At 49.5% G+C, this 19,390-nt stretch overlaps 8 protein-coding genes across 13 annotated transcripts; 4 read left to right on the top strand and 4 right to left on the bottom strand.

Annotated features, from left to right (window-relative positions):
• Positions 1–171: 171 nt before the first annotated feature.
• On the top strand, positions 172–2,200 carry LOC9646613 (NAC domain-containing protein 72). Its single transcript, XM_024675350.1, has 2 exons — positions 172–955; positions 1,247–2,200. Exons 1-2 carry the CDS (start codon positions 464–466, stop codon positions 2,009–2,011), a joined length of 1,257 nt encoding a protein of 418 aa, XP_024531118.1. The 5' UTR covers positions 172–463; the 3' UTR covers positions 2,012–2,200.
• Positions 2,201–2,228: 28 nt separating this feature from the next.
• Positions 2,229–3,964, top strand: LOC112346409 (protein ALP1-like). The gene is made up of 2 exons (XM_024675347.1): positions 2,229–2,304; positions 2,695–3,964. The coding sequence occupies exons 1-2, from the start codon at positions 2,254–2,256 to the stop codon at positions 3,949–3,951; spliced, it is 1,308 nt and encodes a 435-aa protein (XP_024531115.1). The 5' UTR covers positions 2,229–2,253; the 3' UTR covers positions 3,952–3,964.
• LOC112346408 (putative pentatricopeptide repeat-containing protein At3g47840) lies at positions 3,929–6,153 on the top strand. 3 transcript variants are annotated; one of them, XM_024675345.1, is made up of 3 exons: positions 3,929–5,705; positions 5,774–5,811; positions 5,887–6,153. In XM_024675345.1, exons 1-2 carry the CDS (start codon positions 3,951–3,953, stop codon positions 5,777–5,779), a joined length of 1,761 nt encoding a protein of 586 aa, XP_024531113.1. In that variant the 5' UTR covers positions 3,929–3,950; the 3' UTR covers positions 5,780–5,811; positions 5,887–6,153. The 3 variants fall into 3 exon arrangements, 2 of the variants coding, with proteins under 2 accessions (XP_024531113.1, XP_024531112.1); XR_002992415.1 differs by having other exon boundaries at positions 3,929–5,811; XM_024675344.1 differs by lacking the exon at positions 5,887–6,153 and having other exon boundaries at positions 5,774–5,870.
• Positions 6,154–7,196: 1,043 nt separating this feature from the next.
• On the bottom strand, positions 7,197–9,121 carry LOC9646612 (probable serine/threonine-protein kinase PBL4). 2 transcript variants are annotated; one of them, XM_024675348.1, is made up of 9 exons: positions 9,035–9,121; positions 8,890–8,984; positions 8,778–8,833; positions 8,205–8,697; positions 7,993–8,141; positions 7,878–7,945; positions 7,689–7,827; positions 7,485–7,637; positions 7,197–7,432 (listed from the first exon to the last, which is right to left on the bottom strand). In XM_024675348.1, the coding sequence occupies exons 2-9, from the start codon at positions 8,909–8,911 to the stop codon at positions 7,247–7,249; spliced, it is 1,266 nt and encodes a 421-aa protein (XP_024531116.1). In that variant the 5' UTR covers positions 8,912–8,984; positions 9,035–9,121; the 3' UTR covers positions 7,197–7,246. The 2 variants fall into 2 exon arrangements, with proteins under 2 accessions (XP_024531116.1, XP_024531117.1); XM_024675349.1 differs by lacking the exon at positions 7,197–7,432 and having other exon boundaries at positions 7,527–7,637; positions 7,689–7,813.
• On the bottom strand, positions 9,034–10,056 carry LOC9632172 (protein cornichon homolog 4). Of its 3 annotated transcripts, XM_024675351.1 has the most exons (5): positions 9,925–10,055; positions 9,476–9,657; positions 9,283–9,405; positions 9,119–9,184; positions 9,034–9,064 (listed from the first exon to the last, which is right to left on the bottom strand). In XM_024675351.1, exons 1-4 carry the CDS (start codon positions 9,997–9,999, stop codon positions 9,121–9,123), a joined length of 444 nt encoding a protein of 147 aa, XP_024531119.1. In that variant the 5' UTR covers positions 10,000–10,055; the 3' UTR covers positions 9,034–9,064; positions 9,119–9,120. The 3 variants fall into 3 exon arrangements, with proteins under 3 accessions (XP_024531119.1, XP_002970230.2, XP_024531120.1); XM_002970184.2 differs by having other exon boundaries at positions 9,048–9,184; XM_024675352.1 differs by lacking the exon at positions 9,034–9,064 and having other exon boundaries at positions 9,130–9,229; positions 9,925–10,056.
• A 90-nt stretch (positions 10,057–10,146) lies between these two features.
• Positions 10,147–11,243, top strand: LOC9646611 (trihelix transcription factor ASR3). Its single transcript, XM_002970423.2, has one exon. It carries the CDS (start codon positions 10,210–10,212, stop codon positions 11,107–11,109), a length of 900 nt encoding a protein of 299 aa, XP_002970469.1. The 5' UTR covers positions 10,147–10,209; the 3' UTR covers positions 11,110–11,243.
• A 150-nt stretch (positions 11,244–11,393) lies between these two features.
• Positions 11,394–12,613, bottom strand: LOC9646610 (bifunctional monodehydroascorbate reductase and carbonic anhydrase nectarin-3). The gene is made up of 6 exons (XM_024675278.1): positions 12,466–12,613; positions 12,202–12,410; positions 11,893–12,108; positions 11,682–11,837; positions 11,567–11,617; positions 11,394–11,515 (listed from the first exon to the last, which is right to left on the bottom strand). The coding sequence occupies exons 1-6, from the start codon at positions 12,530–12,532 to the stop codon at positions 11,456–11,458; spliced, it is 759 nt and encodes a 252-aa protein (XP_024531046.1). The 5' UTR covers positions 12,533–12,613; the 3' UTR covers positions 11,394–11,455.
• Positions 12,614–14,775: 2,162 nt separating this feature from the next.
• LOC9632171 (pentatricopeptide repeat-containing protein At4g21065) lies at positions 14,776–17,890 on the bottom strand. The gene is made up of 2 exons (XM_024675439.1): positions 16,842–17,890; positions 14,776–16,784 (listed from the first exon to the last, which is right to left on the bottom strand). Exons 1-2 carry the CDS (start codon positions 17,845–17,847, stop codon positions 14,797–14,799), a joined length of 2,994 nt encoding a protein of 997 aa, XP_024531207.1. The 5' UTR covers positions 17,848–17,890; the 3' UTR covers positions 14,776–14,796.
• Positions 17,891–19,390: the final 1,500 nt, after the last annotated feature.

Genomic DNA, 19,390 nt, shown 5'->3' with positions numbered 1-19,390 from the left:
CTCTAGCGGACAAATGCCGGTCGCGGTACGGAGTGCCACGCCAGCCCTTGCACGGTCCAAGCTGGCTGCCAGGTGTGATGCAGCATATTCACCAGGAGGAAGCTTCCGCACTGCCTTCGCGGAAGCGTCTTCGTCTAGTGTAAAGCGTGCGTGCATATATTCATCCCCTCCCTTTATTTTTCTTTCGACCGCCTCAATCGCCACCTAAACACGTGGCCGACTTTCAAGCCAGCGCCCACATTTTTCCTCTTCTTTTTTTCTTCTGTGTGTTCTTTCTTCCACTTGATTGATTCATCGCTGTGATGATCACGTAAGGAGCTATCGAGAAGAAGAGGAAGGGATCATCCATCCGCACGCCAGCCAGCGAGATTCGGTCAAGAAAGAGAGGCGAGCGCAATCCAATCGCCTTAGAAAGCTCGGCATTCCTCGGGAGCTCATCGATCCAATTTCGCTCGATCGATCTATGGACAGCGGCGGCAAGCCGCGCACAGCGCCTCCATCCGAGCAGCTCAATCTCCCCGCGGGCTTTCGATTCCACCCCACGGACGAGGAGCTCGTCGTGAGCTACCTGGCGATCAAGGCGGAGAGCCGGCCATTCGCGATCCCTATCATCGCCGAGATCGATCTCTACAAGTTTGATCCGTGGGAGCTCCCGGAGAAGGCCCTGTTTGGGGAGAGGGAGTGGTACTTCTTTAGCCCCAGGGACCGGAAGTACCCCAATGGCGCGCGCCCCAACCGGGCTGCCGCATCCGGGTATTGGAAGGCCACCGGCACGGACAAGCCCATTCTTAGCAAGGGCAAGAAGGTAGGGGTGAAGAAGGCGCTCGTCTTCTACAAGGGCAAGGCGCCCAAGGGATCCAAGACGAATTGGATCATGCACGAGTACCGCCTCGCCGATAGCAGCGCCAAGGCCGCCGCAGCGATTCCGGCCATGCGCAAGAAAGGATCGCTCAGGGTAAGAAGAATCTCCGCCATCGCCTCGGTCATGGCTTCTTTCTTGCATTCTTTGTGGTGAAATCCTCGATTTCCTGGTGAAATTCGCGTTTCTTGCTTGAATCGTCGGGCTCGATCTCTCAAGAAATCCATGAAATCCTTGCTTTTCTGGGATTCTTTGTGGTGAAATCCTCCATGCTTTGCCGAAATCCTCGTTTCTTCTAGAGTTTTCATGGTGAATCATCGATTCTTTCGAGAGATCGTGTCTTGTGAGGTCATTTCTTCCAGTTTTTCTCATCGATTTTTTTTCCAGCTCGACGACTGGGTACTGTGCCGGATTTACAAGAAGAGCAGTGGAGCATTCAAGCCGATGCTATCCGGCAGCACCACGCCCAGGAGCAGCATGAAATCCGAGCCGCCAGAGGAGGAGCTCGACGACGTTCTAGCATCTCTCCCCGACATCGACGACAACTCTCGCCTCTACAAAATCCCACCCTTCGGATCATCCTCGTCGGCGCAGCTAGCCACGCAGTTCGTAGGAGGATTATCGTCAGCTCCTCCGCCATCTCAGCAGCAGGAACTCTTCGAATCCTCGTCCCAGCAGCAGCAAACTTCCGAGAGCTTTGACCACTACCACCATCAATCCTCGTCACTTACCAGCGGCGGCTATGGTGGCGGCGGCGGCGGCGGCGGCTATGGCTTCCAGACCTTCTTGGGCGATAAGTTCCACAATACCGGCAACACGACCATGGTGATGATGAGCAAGGTGAATCCCTGGGCCTACGATCAATCCCTCAACACCCAATCGTTCCAGGCTGCCAATACTCCCCCGAGCTCTTTGCAGCAGCCCAGGATCATCAATCCTCCTCCCATGAAGCTGGAGTCGGTGCCCAGCAACATCAGCGAGATCTTGCTCCAGATCCAGCAGAGCTCCGCCGCCGCCGCCGCCGCCGCCAAGAAGAGGCCGCGCTTGGAATTCGAGGACGAGGACGACGTCCGGAGTACGTGCCGATCGCCCATCCCGCGGGCCAAGCAGGGATTTGCCTACGATCTGTCCACCGCGATGCTCTACTCGTGATCTTCTCGCGCGGCGGCGGCCATCGCATTTTCTTCTCGGCGAAAGATCGGTGGAGAATCGATGCTAGAAGAGAGTGAGCTTAGAGAAAATACCAGAGAATGTTTTTCGATTCTCTTCCCCTGATGTACAGATATTGTGATGTTAAAACGAAGAAAAAAAAAAAAAAAATCCTTGTGAAAGATTTTGACCTAAGGGCTGCTGGCTTGCTTGTAGCGATGGAGAAGAAGTCGCAGTGCTAGGGTATGGCGGATTGGGAGGAGGAGAGCTGCATCTTCGATGGCGTGCATCCGAAGGTAAGAACGCGGTGTCAGAGCGCTCTAGATTTTAGCTGCGCATTTTCATGGATTCTTCTCGCATATTTCCCTCGAGTTTTGGTCGTGAAACTGTTTTGTCTCGAGCGATCGCTCGTGAAATGGCGATTGTTTGTTCGTGAGGTCTTAATTCTATCGATCGGCGCTCACATCTGCAAGTCTGCAAGTCTGCGACTGTTTGATTCGGTCATGACGCATGAATGATTGGCGCCTTCTTATTCAATTCGCCATCGCACGAGCTCTTTGTTTTTTGACTTTTCACTCTTGTGACGACGATCTGTCCTGCTGGTTGTCAGTGCGACCTGGGAGATTTTTTCCTACCGATTTTCTCCTTTGGTGGTAGTGATACGAAGTTGTTTTTGATATGGACAGATGGACCGGCGGAAGAAGCTCAGGCTTGCTGTTGCGACAGCTTGTTCTGCCGCGAGTGCTGTGGAGCAGATTATCAACGTAAGTCCTGCGTCGTTTGGACTGGAAACCGGTCTCGCTCGTCACCAGGACGAAGAGAAACGCCAGGAAGAAGAGGATGACGAGCTCAACGCGCTCTTCTTCCAAAGTGCAATGCTGTCGGCTTCTCTGGCGCTTTCCACGGATGCTGGGTGGTGGGTGAAGCCGAGAAACCCAGCCTGGTTTGATAAGTTCCTGCTCGAGGTGCACGACCGGGATAGCTGGTTCAACGCTCTCAAGATGTCTCGGGAGACGTTCTTGTGGATCTGCGACCAGCTGAAGCCGCTGCTCAACAAGAAAGTCACCACCTTCAGGTCGCCGATTCCGGTTCCATGCAGGCTGGGTGCCGCGCTCTACCGGCTTACCAGCGGGGCTGACTTGCACGTCATAGGCGACAAGTTTGGAATCGGTGTGAGCAGCTCGCAGAGCTGCGTCATTGACGTGGTCAGGGCGATCAACCAGCACTTTGGAAGCTGTCTGAGGTTTCCCGAGAGGCTCAGGCAGACGGCTGCTGGGTTTGTCGACAAGTGCGAGCTTCCGAATTGCGTTGGTGCGATTGGTACGACGAATGTTCAAGTTATGGCTTCGGGAGACGTACCAAGCTGTTTGATCGCGCTCCAGGCTGTTTGCGACACCTCGTACAGGTTTCTGGATATACACTGCAATGCTCAGCATCCCCACAGTCCTGGTCTACTGAAAACTGGAGCGAACTTACTCTCGGCGGCGCAGTCTGAGAACTCTTCGGTGCACTATCTTGTGGGTGGTGACAAGTACCCGCTTCTTCCGTGGCTGCTGGTCCGCTACCAGGAGGCTGAAACGCCTGTGATGGCTGAGAGTTTTAACAGGAGGCATGTTCGGGCGGTGATCCACATCGAACAAAGCTTCGGGATTCTCAAGGAGACGTTCGAGATACTGGCGAAGTGCGTGAAGCACAACGTCAAGTTTGTTCCCAAAGTCATCGCAGCCTGCTGCATCCTACACAATGTTTTGCTGGACAAGAACGAGATCCCGGTCGAGAGCATTCTCCAGACACTGAGGCTGGACGAGGACAGCCTTGTAAGATACCACCAACAACACCACCATCTACAGGCAGGCAACGGCGAGTGTGCTAGTTTAGAGGAGCAGCAGGGCCAGGAACTGAGAGACCAACTCGCGGAGATGTTCTTCCGAAAAGACTTGTGATGGGCGATGTTCTTCGTGGTCCGGTGGTGGTCACTCCCGCTCCTTTGGCAAGAATCCAGAAGACCGGACAGCAGCAACAGCTCAAGGGATTGTTTGATCGGTTGGAGCAAATTGCCAGTGAAAGCAGCAGTTTGACGAGACTGGTGGATGCTTTGGACCCGGATAATCTACCATCTCATCCGGGTCCATATGCTCGAGCTCTCCAGGCATGTGGGAACGCAAACGCTCTGGTCGAAGGGAGGAAAGTTCATGGTTTCGCAGTTCAGGCAGGTCTCCAAGAGAACCTCATCTTGGGGAACCACATCGTGCGAATGTATGGGCGGTGTGGAAGTTTGGAAGAAGCAAGTCGGGCTTTTGCAGCTATGCCGCAGCACAACTCGGTGTCTTGGAACGCTCTCATCTCAGCTTATGCCCAAGCCGGGCGTATGCACTCGAGGTACTGTCTCCGGCTCTTTTGGAGGATGCAGCAGGAGGGCGCCAAAGTTGACAGGATCACGTTCATCGTAGTTTTGGGAGTTTTAAGTGGCTCTCACGAACTTTCGGAAGGGAAGAAGATCCATTCATGCATACGGGAGTTTGGCATCGAGTCGGACACTTTCGTGGCAACGGCTTTAGTGACCATGTACAGCAAGTGCCACTGTCCGTGGAGTGCCCGGCAAATGTTTGACGCGATGAGTCCCCGGAGTACAGTGTCCTGGACTGCGATGGTTACCGCCTATTCTCAACACGGGCATAACAGGGAAGCCATGGAGATCTTTCACTCCATGCAACAGGAGGGAGTCCGAAGTGATAGCGTGACTTACGTTGCCACCCTCACCGCGTGTGATGATCTCAGGGCCGGGGACGCGATTCACTCGTGCCTTGTTGAAGCCGGGTTTGAAAACGAGCTTCAGGTTGGGAATGCGCTAGTCAACATGTACGCAAAGTGTGGAAGGTTGGACAAGGCCAGGGAGGTTTTCAGCAGGATGCAACACAGGAATGTGGTCAGCTGGACTGTGATAATCACTGGTTACTCTCAGCATGGACAAGACGTTGAGGCGCTGAAGCTGTTTCTGAGGATGCAACTGGAAGGCGTGAGGGCTGACTTCGTGACACTTCTCTGCATGCTGGAAGTTTGCGGGAACACGAGCTCGCTGGCCGAGGGGAGGATGGTTCATGCTTGCAGCGCCGAGACTGGTGCTGCGTTGCAGAGCTCGTTTGGAAACGCCATCGTGAGCATGTATGGGAAGTGTGGAAGCTTTCAAGACGCGCAACGAGTGTTTGACAGCCTCGACCACCAGGACTCCATCTCGTGGACCGCGCTAATCAATGCCTATGCGCAACACGGGGACAGCAGTATGGCCGTGGACCTATTCAGGAAGATGAAACAAGCTGGTGTGGATCCCGACGAAGTCACCTACGTCAGTGTTCTCTGGGCTTGCAGCCATGCGGGGCTCTTGGCCGATGGGTGTGAGAACTTTTACGCGATGCTCGTGGACGACGAGCTGGTTCCCGGGTTGGAGCACTGTGGCTGTGTGGTCGGGCTGCTAGGACGTGCTGGATGGTTGAGGGAGGCAGAAAACTTTCTCAGGAGCATGGACAGTGATCGGGGATTGTGGGTTGCTCTGCTGGGAGCTTGCAGCGTTCACGGAGACGTCGAGTGTGGCAAGCGTGCAGCTGAACGGTTGCTGGAGCTGGATCCAAACGACTGCTCGGGTTACGTAGTTTTGTCCAACATGATCCATTCGGCAGGCGATGAGGAGGAGGACAATGAGGTTCGTTTTGTTGCTCCTCCGTTATAGAATTTCTTGTTTCTCATCGATGGACGTGCTTTATAATTCAGGCTTGACCAGACAAAAGCGATTGCTATTTTGTAGTGAGGTGCGTGCACTGACTGGTGTTTCTTTGCTCTGTTACATAAATGGAAACTTCATCTTGTACTTGGTTTCTTTCCAGGTTGATCAGCTCAAAGCGTTGATTATTTAATGATCATTCGGAATTTGTTGACGCGGACAAAAAGACAGGACGAGCTCCAAAAATTGATAAAGTTGAATTCTTCGAGAAACATATGGGAATCGCATATACGCCAGCCAAAGGTGGTGCAGTTAGTGCAGCGTGGTAGTTGTCTTCTTAAATGCTACCTGACACGTTTCCATTCAATTCCCGCAGTGGCAAGCGATTAAACACCAAGTTTTACTCTGCAACAAGAACACAGTTTCAGGAGCAGAGGCAGCAGATTTTCAGGTGCCTCAAAGTTCTTCCTTCGAGGAGGAGGAGGTGGAGCGAGTCTCAAAAAGCGGTGGAGCACAGCTCAAGCTCAAGCTCAAGCCGAGCCGAGCCGAGGTAGAGTCTCATTTCCATTTTCGATCGCAAGGACAGAGCTCGGGGAAGGAAGAGAATGGCTTCTCCTTTGTCTTCCTCGGCGCGAGTGAGTATGCTAGTGTTGCTGCTGCTCCTGGTGGTACAGTTGGTCCTTGGGGAGGACAAGCAGTGCACAGCTCGCTTGGCCAGGATACAGCCGTGCATCACTTACATCGAGGGAAAGAGAGATCTTCCAGGCTCGAGGTGCTGCCGGGGGCTCCACTACATCTATCAGCACAGCCCCGTTTGCCTGTGCGAGCTCCTCTCCTCCACTGGCGGTGTAACTTCCACTCCCGGGATCAATATCACCAACGCCGTCATGCTTCCCACGCATTGCAAGCTCGACTCCAACACCAGTGCCTGTCCTAGTAATCTCTCCTCTCTTTTCTCTGCCTGCCATTCCTTGCTTGTAGGTGATAGTGTGTTCCTTCGCTTTTTCACTTCCATGTTTATCCTCTCCTTTTTGGTTCTTTCTTTTTCCAGGCCTAACTTTTTGTGTGTTTGCAGCTTTGCTCGAGCAGAACAGTGCTGGTCGATCTGGTAAGCTTTTTAGAATGGAAAAAGTAATTAAAATGTATTGGTTTCTTTTTTCTTTTGTTTTGTCCTTTTTGCCAGATTTCTCTCCTCTTGTCACCACGGTGATGTTTTTCTTGGCGCAAATACTTTTCTAATATCAATCGGAACAATCAACGGTTTTGAATATGGTGAGATCGTAGGAAATCAAGTAGTATCAGTTTGAAATTTTACGAAACTTCGAGATGGCATTGAATTATGTTCGAGTATAATTTTTCATTCTCTTTAGAGGACAGAAAGGAAACAATGGCTATCCTCACGGGAATAGAATTTCGTTAGGAGTATGATTATTAACGGGATATTATATTTCCTAATATAACTTTTCCTTCCCCTAGGCAACGAAAAGGATTGAATTTCTTTAGTAGAAGAACCATAGTTTTTTTTAAGATAGCATGACATTGTATGAGAGGCGACGAGAAGGACCTCTTCTTACTGGAGAGCAAGCATTCCAAGTCACCTTTTTCTCCGCTCGATGTGTTAGCGACGACGAAGCTTGCGACAGAGTAGACAAGTCATCGTCGGAGCTGAAAACCTCCCCGTCACAATCCTCTTCTAGCAGGCTCAAAATCTGGAACGATATTTAAAAGGGCGATGAGACACTCAAGTTCTCGCACGTTTACCTTGCTTGCGCTTGGCCTTTCCAGTGGATCTTCGTTCAAGCAGAGCGACGCAATGCTCATCATAGTGACAAGCTCGTAGGTGTTGTTATCGTCGCAGCCAAGCTCGGGATCGACGAGCTTTTGGCGGTCAAAGTCTCGGAGCAGCGGGGACGCCTATAAAACAACTCTATGTCAATAGACGAACACCACGAGGCAGCATTTTACCCATTCTGTCAGAAGGCGTTGGCTTGAATCCTCCATGGCCTTTCGAGAAGTGATGAGTTCCAGCAGTATGACACCATAGGAAAAGATATCGTTCTTCTCGTCCACTGCATGCCCCCGGAAATGTTCTGGAGCAGAGTAGCTATCAACGTGAAAATGAGCAATGGCGTCTGAGATAAATACAAAACTTACCCAGTGACACAAGGAGGACTTGGAAAAGCTGGTTGAGTTTTATGCTTTGCATAGCCCATCCCTGTAATCTGTGCAAATGTTTTAGGCACTGAAACTACAAACATAGCTTACTTACAACTGGTGTATAATCATGAGTCAAGAGAACGTTCCTAGATCGCAAGTTCCTGTGTACGATTGAGTAGCTGTGTAAGTAAAGCAAACCTTTGGCTATTCCCACGGCAATTGACTTCCTTATAGACCAACCCATGGCATTCCGAGTGAGAACTACACAAGGTCACGGTTAGAGAACAACGACGACGTAAAGATGAAAAGGAAAAAATTCGCTACCTGTTAGATGCCACTCCAAAGAGCCGTTGCAGATGAAGTCATAAACAAGAAATTTCCTGTCGTCGCCTTCGTCGCAGTAGCCTACCAGTCTCACAATATTAGGCGACCGAATGCGGCCCAAGAGCTGCTTGCGAGATTGAAAGACTGATGCGTCCGATATAACTCTCACGGCAACCACCTCGCCTCCTTCTAAAACTCCTCTAAATACATGACCACCCTCTGCGTCTGCCATGTAGTTGCAAAACCCAAAGTCGTTGGTAGCTGCCTTGAGCTCGTCAGAAAAGAAAACCTTCAGTGGCCTTCCCGAGCTCCTAAAACTGCGAGTCTTGCAAGCGGAGCAGACATAAGCAGCACCCTCTAACTCTGTTGAAGGAGCGACACTTCCACTACTGCGTGCCGAGCTTGATTCATCACCTTCCAGAACGAAACCTGACTTCCTTGATCGCAGCAAGGAAAGAAACCCCATTCGAAGTGAGCTCTCGTCCCGCCGCATCTGCAAATATATAATACCATGAGACGGATTCCACAACAAGCCGCAAAAGAGAGGGAAAAAAAAATTAAAAATGTGATTACCCGACAAATAGAAATTTGTCGACAAGGCACGGGCATAGATGGAGCGGAGCTGTTTTCTGAAAACATTTGGTCCCACGAATTTTTGAGGAAGCGGTATTTATTCGCCGCGTACCCAATGAGAAGCGACACTTCATTTTTGACGCAATGCGTACATATATTATAGCCGAAGATAGACTACAATATTCACAAAGAAAATACTTTTCTTTCCTGCACATAGAAGTCATTAGATCACATCAAAAATTACCATCTATTTGTACCTCACTCTACACGTTTGAGAAACTAAAATCCTGCGTGGACGAAAATTTGTTCAGCACTAAAGAGTGGAACAACTGAATTCTCACAATTAAATCTCCGCCATGGATGCAATGCCCGACTCGAGAATGACCTCCATCGAGGAAACCACCAGCCTACAGAGCAGCAACAAAAATCCTTAAATCACACTCAACAGCATCCTGTACAAGAAAGTAATCCAACTTTTAAGAAATAAACACGGAGCTATGCTTACCTGTATATGACGATGCACAACAAAGAAAGGTAAAAGCCGAGCTTGTAGAAGCGTATCTTCTTCTCGGGTTCAAGCTGATTGAAGATCTCCGTGACATCTACAAGGTGCCTCTTGCTCATGTATCTGAGGATAAAAAAAAAGAAATTCACGTTAACATCAGAGCCAGGGAAACATGAAAAACATGGCAACTTACAATCTTATGTTATAATATAAGAGCGGGGCGTTTAGCAAGAACATGAGCCAGTAGCCGAAAATAAGGTAGATCGCGCTCAGCACTCCCTGGATAGCAAATTCAGGAAGAACAAACCGGTTGATACGCGATGAAGAATCAAAGGGATTTATAAAATCGAATTCGAGATCGGAGAGACATAGCAGCTGCGAGAGAAGGACAAAAAAAAAACACATCATCAGAAGAGAAGAAAAAAAAAATCCCTTTTGAAGCCTCAGATTCAAAGACTGTGCTATAGTCACTGTCCTAAAGAAGAACTCATATGACACGCTACAGTGGATCATCAGTGGCAAGAAGCGTCTCAGAGAGAAGATTAGCGATTACTCCAGCTCATTTGTCCAAAGGACTCGCCGAGAATGAATTTTTGCCTTCTCATCACTGACGAAGAGATTCCGAGGAGGAAGAGAGCTCACCTGGTAGACGATGATCCCCAGCGCCGCTGCGACCGCAAGAAACGAGAGAATCCACAGCGCTAGGTCCCATGCCATGCGCGCCTTCCTCCACCGAGCACAAACAACGAAGAGCAAGCCCTCAAACCCTATTCAATCCGAGCCCTTGCTTCGAGAGAATCCACCCCGGCCGTCCAGAGCGCCACGTCAGCCGGAGTTTAGGGCTCCCGCGAGCGGGCAAGAGCGATGGATCGAGCCAGGTGAGAAGAGAGCTCGGGAGACTCCATGGAGCTGTAGGGCGAGATTACGATGGCATCGCCGCTGGTGGAGCTGGTAGAGGCATCGCAGGCCGGATTCGGGGGCTCGGAGGTGATCGTCGGGGACGCTGCCGCTCACAAGGGCTATGGCGGCGTCGGCGGTGGCGCCGCGAGGAATGCCGGCGACCAGCTGTCCGGGAAGAGGAAGAGGAATCGCAACTGGACGCACAGCGAGGTGCTGCTCCTGATCGAGGGCAAGAAGATGGAATCGGAGGCGACGATCGACACGAGCGGCGCGAGCTGCCTGTCGCGGGACAAGGTGATGATCAGCTCGGGCGAGAAGTGGAAGCGCGTGGTGGATCACATGAAGCGCAACGGGATCGACGATCGCGACGTCGCCCAGTGCAAGGGCAAGTGGGACAATCTCCTCTCCGACTACAAGACGATCAAGGGCGTGCTCAAGAAGAGCGGCAGGCCAAACTACTTCGCCATGTCGATCGAGGAGCGGCGCAAGGAGGATCCATCGCTGCCCTGCTACTTCGACAAGGATCTCTTCGATCGCCTCGACTCTTTCCTCTCGGGGCGGCTGGCCATCGTGTCGCCGCCGCCGCCGGCGCAGGCGCTGGACCATCTCAGCACCAGCGCGCAGTCGACGCGCGCGGGCAAGGGCGATCACGATCACCACCACGAGCTGGCGCCGGGGTCGAGCGGGAAGAAGAAGAGGCAGCAGTCGGCGAGCGACGTGGTGGCGGCGATTGGGAAGCTGACGAGCACGTACATGGCGGCGGTGGCGAGCATGGAGGAGAAGCGCGAGGCGCGGCACAGGGAGGCGCTCCAGTTTGAGAGGGAGAGGCTCCAGATCGAGTCGAGGGATCGCAGGGAGCTGGCGGCGCAGCTCGCCAATCTGGCCGTGGCGCTCAACCGGGTGGCAGACAATCTCAAAGACATTTGACAAGAAATCTCCATCTTCCATGCTCCATCCAATGATCTAAAAAATTTGACCATCTTTAAAACACAAGGGTTTAGGGCTTTTGGGTAACCTTAAAACTGTTTTGCAGTATATATCAATTTCGAAAACTTAATTTAGTGCGTTGTGCAGTAAAATATATTAGTGATGATAAACATATTTATACACAAGATTGTATTCTAAAAATATCCTATAATTTGCTTAAGCAAACCAAAAACATTAGTGCAGCATAATCTTAAAAAAGGAAAGGGTAAAGAATTAAGAGTAGAAAGATTTGCCTAAGCTGGTAGGTTAAAAAAATGTGTGCCCTAAAAGGACTCTAACGAATCTTCTATTTATAATAGCTTATTCTTCTTCCAAACAATCCTTGTATCGATCTGTTGTTATCACCCTGTACACAGAATGTTAGAAGCTGTTTTTTAGCGCGTGAATTAGTTCTTACATTGAGGGCATTCACCAAAAGCCGGTACTGGGTTTTCGAGATCGTTCGTGGCTGCAACATCAGAACCAAGGTCAGAGGGAACGAAACTAAAGATTAAGGAAATTATTTTGCTTACTCTTCTCAACACGCTCCATGTCACTTGCTCGGTGCAGGGCGGTGATGTCAGTGATCCAACATATCTGAAGAATCGCTTGCCTCCAACATTGAGCAGCGAGGGATCCACCACTTGAACATCTTGCTCGCCACTCAGCTCAGGTAGAAAATGCTCAACCTTTCCAAAAAGACAGTGAATAAAACTCGAAGAAATCACGCAGATCTCTGTTTACCTGATCGATAAAAGGGTCGTCCTCGGATCCAATCGTGTACATGACTGCGACGACTGCAAGCCTGTTGTCTTCACTCCTGTGGACAAGATGCCCCTCGACTGCGAGGTGCTTCCCATTCACAGTGTGCTCGCTGGGAGCATGGATGTGATACTCGCTCACACTGTACAAGGTGCCATCGATGATGAGCGATCCCGATGAAGCATCGCCAAACTCGAGCTATTGCGCAAACAGAGAATAGAAAAACGAGGGGCCCGAGCCATGATTAGATGGAGATCTTTCGGAGATGAGATGGACTCAGGAGATACATACTGCTATGTCGTGGTCGAGATTGGTGAGAGTGGCATTCGTTGGTTTGTATCTCGTCTGGAGCAACTTCAAAGAGCACACTGGCTGGAGCTCCTTGGATTGAATGTCGACCGGAGATTGCATTCTGCCGCTGCTGCAAGCCCTCCATTCTTGTCTCAAGTTTCCCCAGTTTGCCTGGCCTCGAGTCCCATTCGAGTAGTCATACTCCTCGTCTAGAAGAAAAGAAAGCAATATATGACCGATCGATTTAGTTTGAAAACTATTTACCTGCTTGTGCGATGATCATTGCTTGTGCAAAAACGAAGAGCAATAGTATGAGATTGGTTCTCTCCATCTCTCCTCGTCTCGAATCTACACCTGGTTTGAGACGCAAGAAAAGGAAAAAATATAGAGTTGCTGTTTCCTCCTCGAGTGATTTGCTTCTGTGGAGTCTGGGTCCCCAGAACGGTCCTTAAAAATATAAAGGCGGATGCAAAGTTTCGAACAAAGTGCCATTGTTCTGGACCAGATGCCAATAGGACTCCGGCCCTACCATCACGACGCTCCCAAGCAAAGGCGATTGCAACATGCAGGAACGTCCCCAAGCCCGTGTAAACGCAATCGCTCACTAAGGAGAAAGTCAAAGAGCGTGTTCCAGTCAGCAATGATTCTTGACTTTGGTCGTGCACGAGAGCGTATGAATTTGTTTTATTTTTTCTCTTGTTCCGGCCCTCTAGACTGTACTTTCAGGCCGGCAAATAGAGAGAAACATATTCTTTCTTTGGAATTTCGTATTTTGTTGGAATATCCCTGAAAGAGGCAAATTTGCTTCAGAAAAGATGGGCCACTTTGGAAAAGTCAAACGCGTCTCTGGCTTAAGAAAGAACGTTTCATTCTCAAACTTTGTGTGTCAATTTATTCTGGATGATGTCAGGTGACAAACATAAATAGTTTGGTATTGTTGAACATATCTCCTGGAACTGCACTGCTCGATCTCTTCTAAAATTATTCTATAGCAATTCGTATTCAATTTGTCATGCTGTCTAACGAATGGGTTTGCTTCCGGTTTCTATATTTTTTCACTTTTTATACATATTTGCGTTTTTTATTTCGTTCAATGGTAGTGGATTCAAAACATGCATAGTAGAACATAAAATGCCATCTTTTAAGTGTTTTGAATGCGGCATTTGGGTATCAGAATAACAACCACTGCGCAATCCGTGGCTATATCTACCGTGGTCTCTCACCCTCTCCAGGTAATCCACTCCTCTTTTGATGAATATTTACAAGAGTCTTCAGGATGGCCTTCACGCTGTGACTGAGGTCCCTTGCACTCAACCAGGGCATTGATCTCGGAGAGGGATTCTTGAAAGTAGATGGGCCGGGCTTCACTTGTAAGTGGTGAGGCGCATTGAGAAAACCTATAATACCTGTTCAATGCAGCTTTTGCGTAGGCGGCAACTCTGTGGCAATATTTTGCTCGGTTATGATGCAAATGCTAGTGCATGTCATCTCCTTTTCAAAACATTGTGATTGCAAGGGGTATCCTGGCTGCAAAATTGCTGCCATAGCTTTGACAAATACCACACAACTGACTATAAAAGGTGGTGGTTTAGGTAAATGATTCTCGAGTTTCTATAAATCCCCCAGGGTACTCATATGTTCTTGCATCCTTATTGCTTTCCTGCCCTTGGGGCAGTTTTTGCAATTTTGTGCAAATTACCAGGTAATATTTCCTCTAGCGTGAACCTAATGTGCTGCCTTTGTGGTCTCAGGCCATCTTTGTGAGGTGAGAAAGTTTTTTTCTTTTTTTTGTTACCAAGGTGGGAACTTTTCCTAGAGCGGGGCTGGCATGTTCATGACATACTCAACACAAAATTTTGGTGTTTGATGGTCAGTGGTTTCTACTTGGTTGAGTGCATCTCTTAGCTTGATGAAGATCATTGGTGTTTAAGAAATTGATAAAGAAGAAAGTAGCTACAAGCGTTTTTGCTTCTCAAGCCATGGTGTAGAAGTTTGATGGTAAGTTCACAGTCTTTTTCCACCATGGTGGCAAAAAGGAAGGCATATCAGTATTGTGAGGAAGTTTAGCCTCCTCTGGCAAGACATATAATTAGAGATTTTCCAAAGCTCTCACCCCATACAACAAAGTAGCCAAGCAACAAAAAAAAATATACACAGCTTTTTTTATATAATTAAGTAGTTATATTAAACTTGGTTTATAGTAACAAAATCTTGAGCCAAACTAGTTCAAATCAAATAAAGTGAAGTTGCTAAATTAAATCAAATCAAATCAAATCAAATCTTAAGTCTGGAAAGCAAACATGGTTTTCTTTTATAACATCCATATCACATTTAACTTAATGCAATTTTGGTTTTACTATAAACTGAGCTTTTCTATAAGACTTTTTCATCAAAAACTTTTTTTTGTTAATTGTGTTAGATTGAGCTTTCACAAAAAAATGAAAAAAATTAGTTTAGAAAGTTTTTACATTAGTGATATTTTATAAACTTAATAAAATGAGATAAGTTAGAGACTGAAGAGATAAATCTTAAATTAATTATATAATTTATAATAAAGTTTAAATTAGATTAGTATTTAAAATTATTCATTTCGTTTTACCAGTAATCTTTGCACGAGCAGGAGCCATCCCTGAAGTGGTGGAACCTGTGGTTGTCGCGGACGACGATCTCTCGCCCGGTGATCTTGGAGATAAACTTGGTCGCCGTGTGGCAGTCCTCGCACACTCTCAAGTTCTTGAAGATGTGTAGCGAGCTCGTCTCCGGAGTGCTTATCAACCCAAACGCGATTGCCAGCTTCTCGCTGTGGTAAGCCAGCAAGCTCTCCTTTTGCTCCTCGTCCACGTCGTGCAGCACCATCTTTGTGTCTGGGACGTAGCCTGCCTCCCTCATCGCAAAGCACAGCTCCTCCACTTTGTCGTAAATCTCCGCTGCTCGAGGATGGCTCGTGTCCCGGACTCGAAACTCGTGAACTTTGTTCTTCACCTGGATCGAGCTGATGCCCGGGACCTTCTTCACTCGCCTGCTGGCCATGGCTCTTCTCAGCTTCGCAGCGTTCTTCCAGTCTCCGCGCTCCGAGTAGATGTTGGAGAGAACCACGCTGGCCGAGGAGTTGCCTGGATCCAGCTCGAGGAGCTTCCCTGCAGCGAGCTTCCCCCGGTCGAGATCTTTTTGAACTCTGCAAGCTCCGAGAAGGCTAGCCCAAGTAACTATCCCTGGCTCCAACGGCATTTTGCTGATATACTTCTCGGCCTCCTGGAGCTTCCCTGCTCTTCCCAGAAGATCTACGAGGCAGCCGTAGTGCTCGGTCTTTACTTCGATCCCCCTGTCGTGGCCCAGAGAGTGGAAGTATTGGCAGCCTTCTGCGATCAAACCGGCGTGGCTGCACGACGAGAGAACACTGACGAAAGTTATTCCGTTGAGCTTCACGCCCTCCTGTTCCATTTTTCTGATAAGCTTGAGCACCTCCTCGGACTCTCCGTGTTGAGCGTAGGCTTGGAGCATGCCGTTCCAGGACACCGCGCTGCGGATGGGCATACTGTCGAAGATCCTGCGAGCGTTCTCCATGCTGCCGCACTTTGAGTACATGTTGGTCAGAGCGTTCTTCACGATCACGTCGGAGTCGAGGCCACACTCCACAGCGTTGGAATGGATCATCTTGCCTTCGGCCAGAGATGTTGAGCTTGTGCATGCGTTGAGGACGCTGATGAAGGTAACCTTGTCCACTGGGATGGCTTCGAGCTGGAGCTTTTGGTAAGCTTCCAGAGCTTCCCTGCTTCGCCCGTGTAGTGCGTAGCCATTGATGAGGACGTTCCATGCGGTTATCTGCTGCTCGTCCATCTCTTGCAGGATCACCTCTGCTACATCGAGCTCCCCAGCTTTGGCATACATGTTCACCAGGGATGTTTGCACCAGGGGCGAGCCTCCCAGTCCACTCTCTTCGACGCATTGGTGCACTAACTTGCGAGTTCTTCCGTGAGAGCCAATCGTACAGGCTCCCAAGATGGTCATGAAATTTACTCTGTCTGGTTGGATCCCTTGCTGCTGCATGGTCCGAAAGAGCTGCAAAGCGTCGTCGTGTCTCTCGCACTGCACGTAGATTCCAATCATCGAGTTCCACGAGATGAGATTCGGAAGCTCGAGTTGATCGAACACTGTCCTTGCGTCGTCCGGACTCTCACAACGTCCATAAACGTTGACAAGAGCGTTTCTCATGGTGGTGGTGTCGTCGAGTCCATGCTCCGTGATAAGGAGATGGATCCGGCTGAGTTCCTCGAGACCGGAGGGAGTTGTGAATCCGTTGAGAAGACTGATGAAAGTCACCCTGTTGGGAAGAATCCCTTCCTGCTGCATCATCCTGAAGTAGCGTAGGGCCTCTCCGCAGTGACCATGGTCAGCGAAAGCTGTGATTATCGCACTCCAGGTGATGAGATTCGTCTGCTTCATTCGACCAAAAACTTGAGCTGCATCCTCCGGACTCCGGCACCTCGCATACATGGTGATGAGAGCCGTCCCGACGAATAGATCGAGCTCGAAACTAGTCTCGCTGATGCTTTCCCGGACATGCTTCCCGTGTTGGAGTGTTTCTGGATTCACACAAGCATCGAGAATTGAGAGGAACGTCACCCGATCACAACGCTCACCTTCCTGCTGCATTCTCTGGAAAATGAAGAAAGCCTCTCCACTTCGCTCGCTAATGGAATACGCCGAAATCATCGAGTTCCAAGTACCGACACTCCTGCAAGGCATTCCATCAAAAACTTTCCTTGCGTCAGTCAAGCTACCACACTTGGTGTACGTGTTAACCAGTGCGGTGTTCACGAAAACATCCAGAGAATGCTCGCTCTCACGCACACAAGAATGAATGAACTTGCCTTTGCGAAGAGCGTCGGGATCCACCACGGAGTTGAGCACGTTGAGGAAAGTGATGACATTCGCCTTGACACCCTCGAGCAGCATCCTGGTGAAGAGCTCCACCGCGAGCTTCCAGCAGCAGCCTTGCAAAGAGTAAACCCCCAGCATCGCGTTCCAAGTCACGACGTTCTTCTCGGCCATCTCTTCAAAGACTGACTGCGCATCCAAGAGAGTCCCACACTTCCCATACATGTTGAGAAGCGCGGTGGCCACCAAAGTGTTCTGGAAGAATCCCCGCTCCAAGCTGAGAGCATGCACGAGAATCCCATCCCGGAGCTCGCGAAAACTCCCGCAGGAATTCAACACCGCCACCAGCGTGATCGCGTTTGGAGCCACGCCTTCGAGCAGCATCGCGTGGAAGAGCGCCAGCGCTTCTTGGAAGCTCTTGTAGCTGCTGTAGGCCGAGATCATCACGTTCCAGGACACCACATTCCTCGCCCGGATTTTCCCAAACGCGGCAACTGCGTCGCCCAGGCTTCCACACCGGCTGTACATGCTGACGAGATTGTTCCCCACGCAAAACGACTCCTCCAGCACCCCTGTCTCTTGCGCTAGGCGGGCATGAATCCCCCTACCTCTGGCAAGATCTTCCACACCCCGGCATTCTTGCAGGAGCCGCGAGTAATCGTAATCCGCTCCGGCCGCGGGGAATAGAATAGACTGCGACGAGAGATACCTGGCTCTGGATCCAGCAGGAAGAGAGATCGAGCGCAGCGCGCAGGAAATCTTCCTCATTCCATCATAAACCCTAATAGCCTGTAAACGCGGGTGTCGAATATTCTTTAGTAAACGCCAAAAAACCCTAAACCTCCAAATAAAATTGGTCCCCCCTAAAAGCCCTAAAGCATCCATGGAGAGCGTGTTGTTGGTGATGATAGAGAACGTGGATCTGGATCGGCAGCTTTGCAGTGCACTTGGCCGCCTCTACTCGGAGTGTAAAGATTGTTTCTCCGACGAGATCATCACTGCGATACTACATAGGGCGAATCCTTTGCACACTATGGCGTTTCACAAGCTTACCGAAGGCAGATGCCATGACAAGCTTGTGTCCAGGCTTGTGGAGGAAGATTGCCTGGCCGTGGCTTTCAAAATCATGGACAAGTGCGACGAGCCTCTATACTCGGAGCTGCTACGGAATCCCAATCTCGAGCTCAGGTTTCTTTCAGAGGTGAGGGATGCTGATTACTGGAGCAGAGTTGAGCTGTTTGGAGATGCGTTCTCGCAAACCAATGCAGTCAGAAAGGTTTTCCTGGGAATGATGAAGAAGCATCCGCAAAAGCTTGTGAAATTCAAAGGGTATGAAAAGGTGGTAGAACTCATCAAGCATAGGTCCACTGATTACGATTTGGATTTCTACCATTCTGTTGTTATGGAAGCAAAAGCCCAGGGTGTCCAATTGATGGTGGATCTGGAATACTTGAGGCACTGCATTTGGAACCACAAGGATGACAACTTCTGGAAGCAGAAAGTGTTGGATTTGTGTGGGGCGTCCAAAGATGCTTACCAGATATTGCTTGATTACAGTTGGGATCTGGACGACGCCCTTTCGATTGCAAGAGAGGCCAAGGGTGTGGGTGTTACAACGTTGAATCCACTGAAAATAGTAGCAAAACAGCTCTCTCATTGTGACTACGACGTTGCACAGGATGAATGTGTGCTTAGTTTCCTGAAAGAGCTGGATTGCCTAGAGGACAAGAGCATGGTGAAAAAAATCAACATACTGCAGGATTTTAAAGGTGGTGTGATCCTCGAGCTTTTGGTACGAAGTAAAAAGTGGCGAATGTTTCATCAGACCGTAGAACTTTTGCTCTCTGCATCTCAAGTTGAAGTGCATCTGGAAAGCGCAACTCCAAATGAAGCAAAAGAGTTCCTGAAGCAAGGCCTCGTGGCTACAGCTCTGGAGCTCCTCAACGAAGGTTGTGACCAAGCGGCATTCGCGAGTGTGCTAGAAAGCTCCCTCAAATCGAAAGTATCTCGCAGTAAGATTGTCCAGAAGCTGGAGTTGATGAAGAAATTGGGTTACAAGCGCGGGTTTAAGCTTTTTGAGCTATCCAGACTTCCGGAATGGAGCATCAAAGACCTGTTTTATGCCATGGTTGAAGAGCACCCGCATTTAACTGCTACTTCAAAGAACTACAGGTTTGCTTTGTCCGTGGCTGCAGAAAAGGGGGATCTAGAATTTGCTCACCGAGTTATTATTGCGGCACGAGCAAAGGGTGTCAAACTAAACGTACACAAACACCACAAGGCTTTCGAGAGGAGCATTAATAAGGTTTCT

The sequence above is a fragment of the Selaginella moellendorffii genome, unplaced genomic scaffold (genome assembly GCF_000143415.4).
Source record: "Selaginella moellendorffii unplaced genomic scaffold, v1.0 SELMOscaffold_14, whole genome shotgun sequence".
Lineage (NCBI taxonomy): Eukaryota > Viridiplantae > Streptophyta > Lycopodiopsida > Selaginellales > Selaginellaceae > Selaginella > Selaginella moellendorffii.
This window is presented reverse-complemented; position numbering and strand designations above follow the sequence as displayed.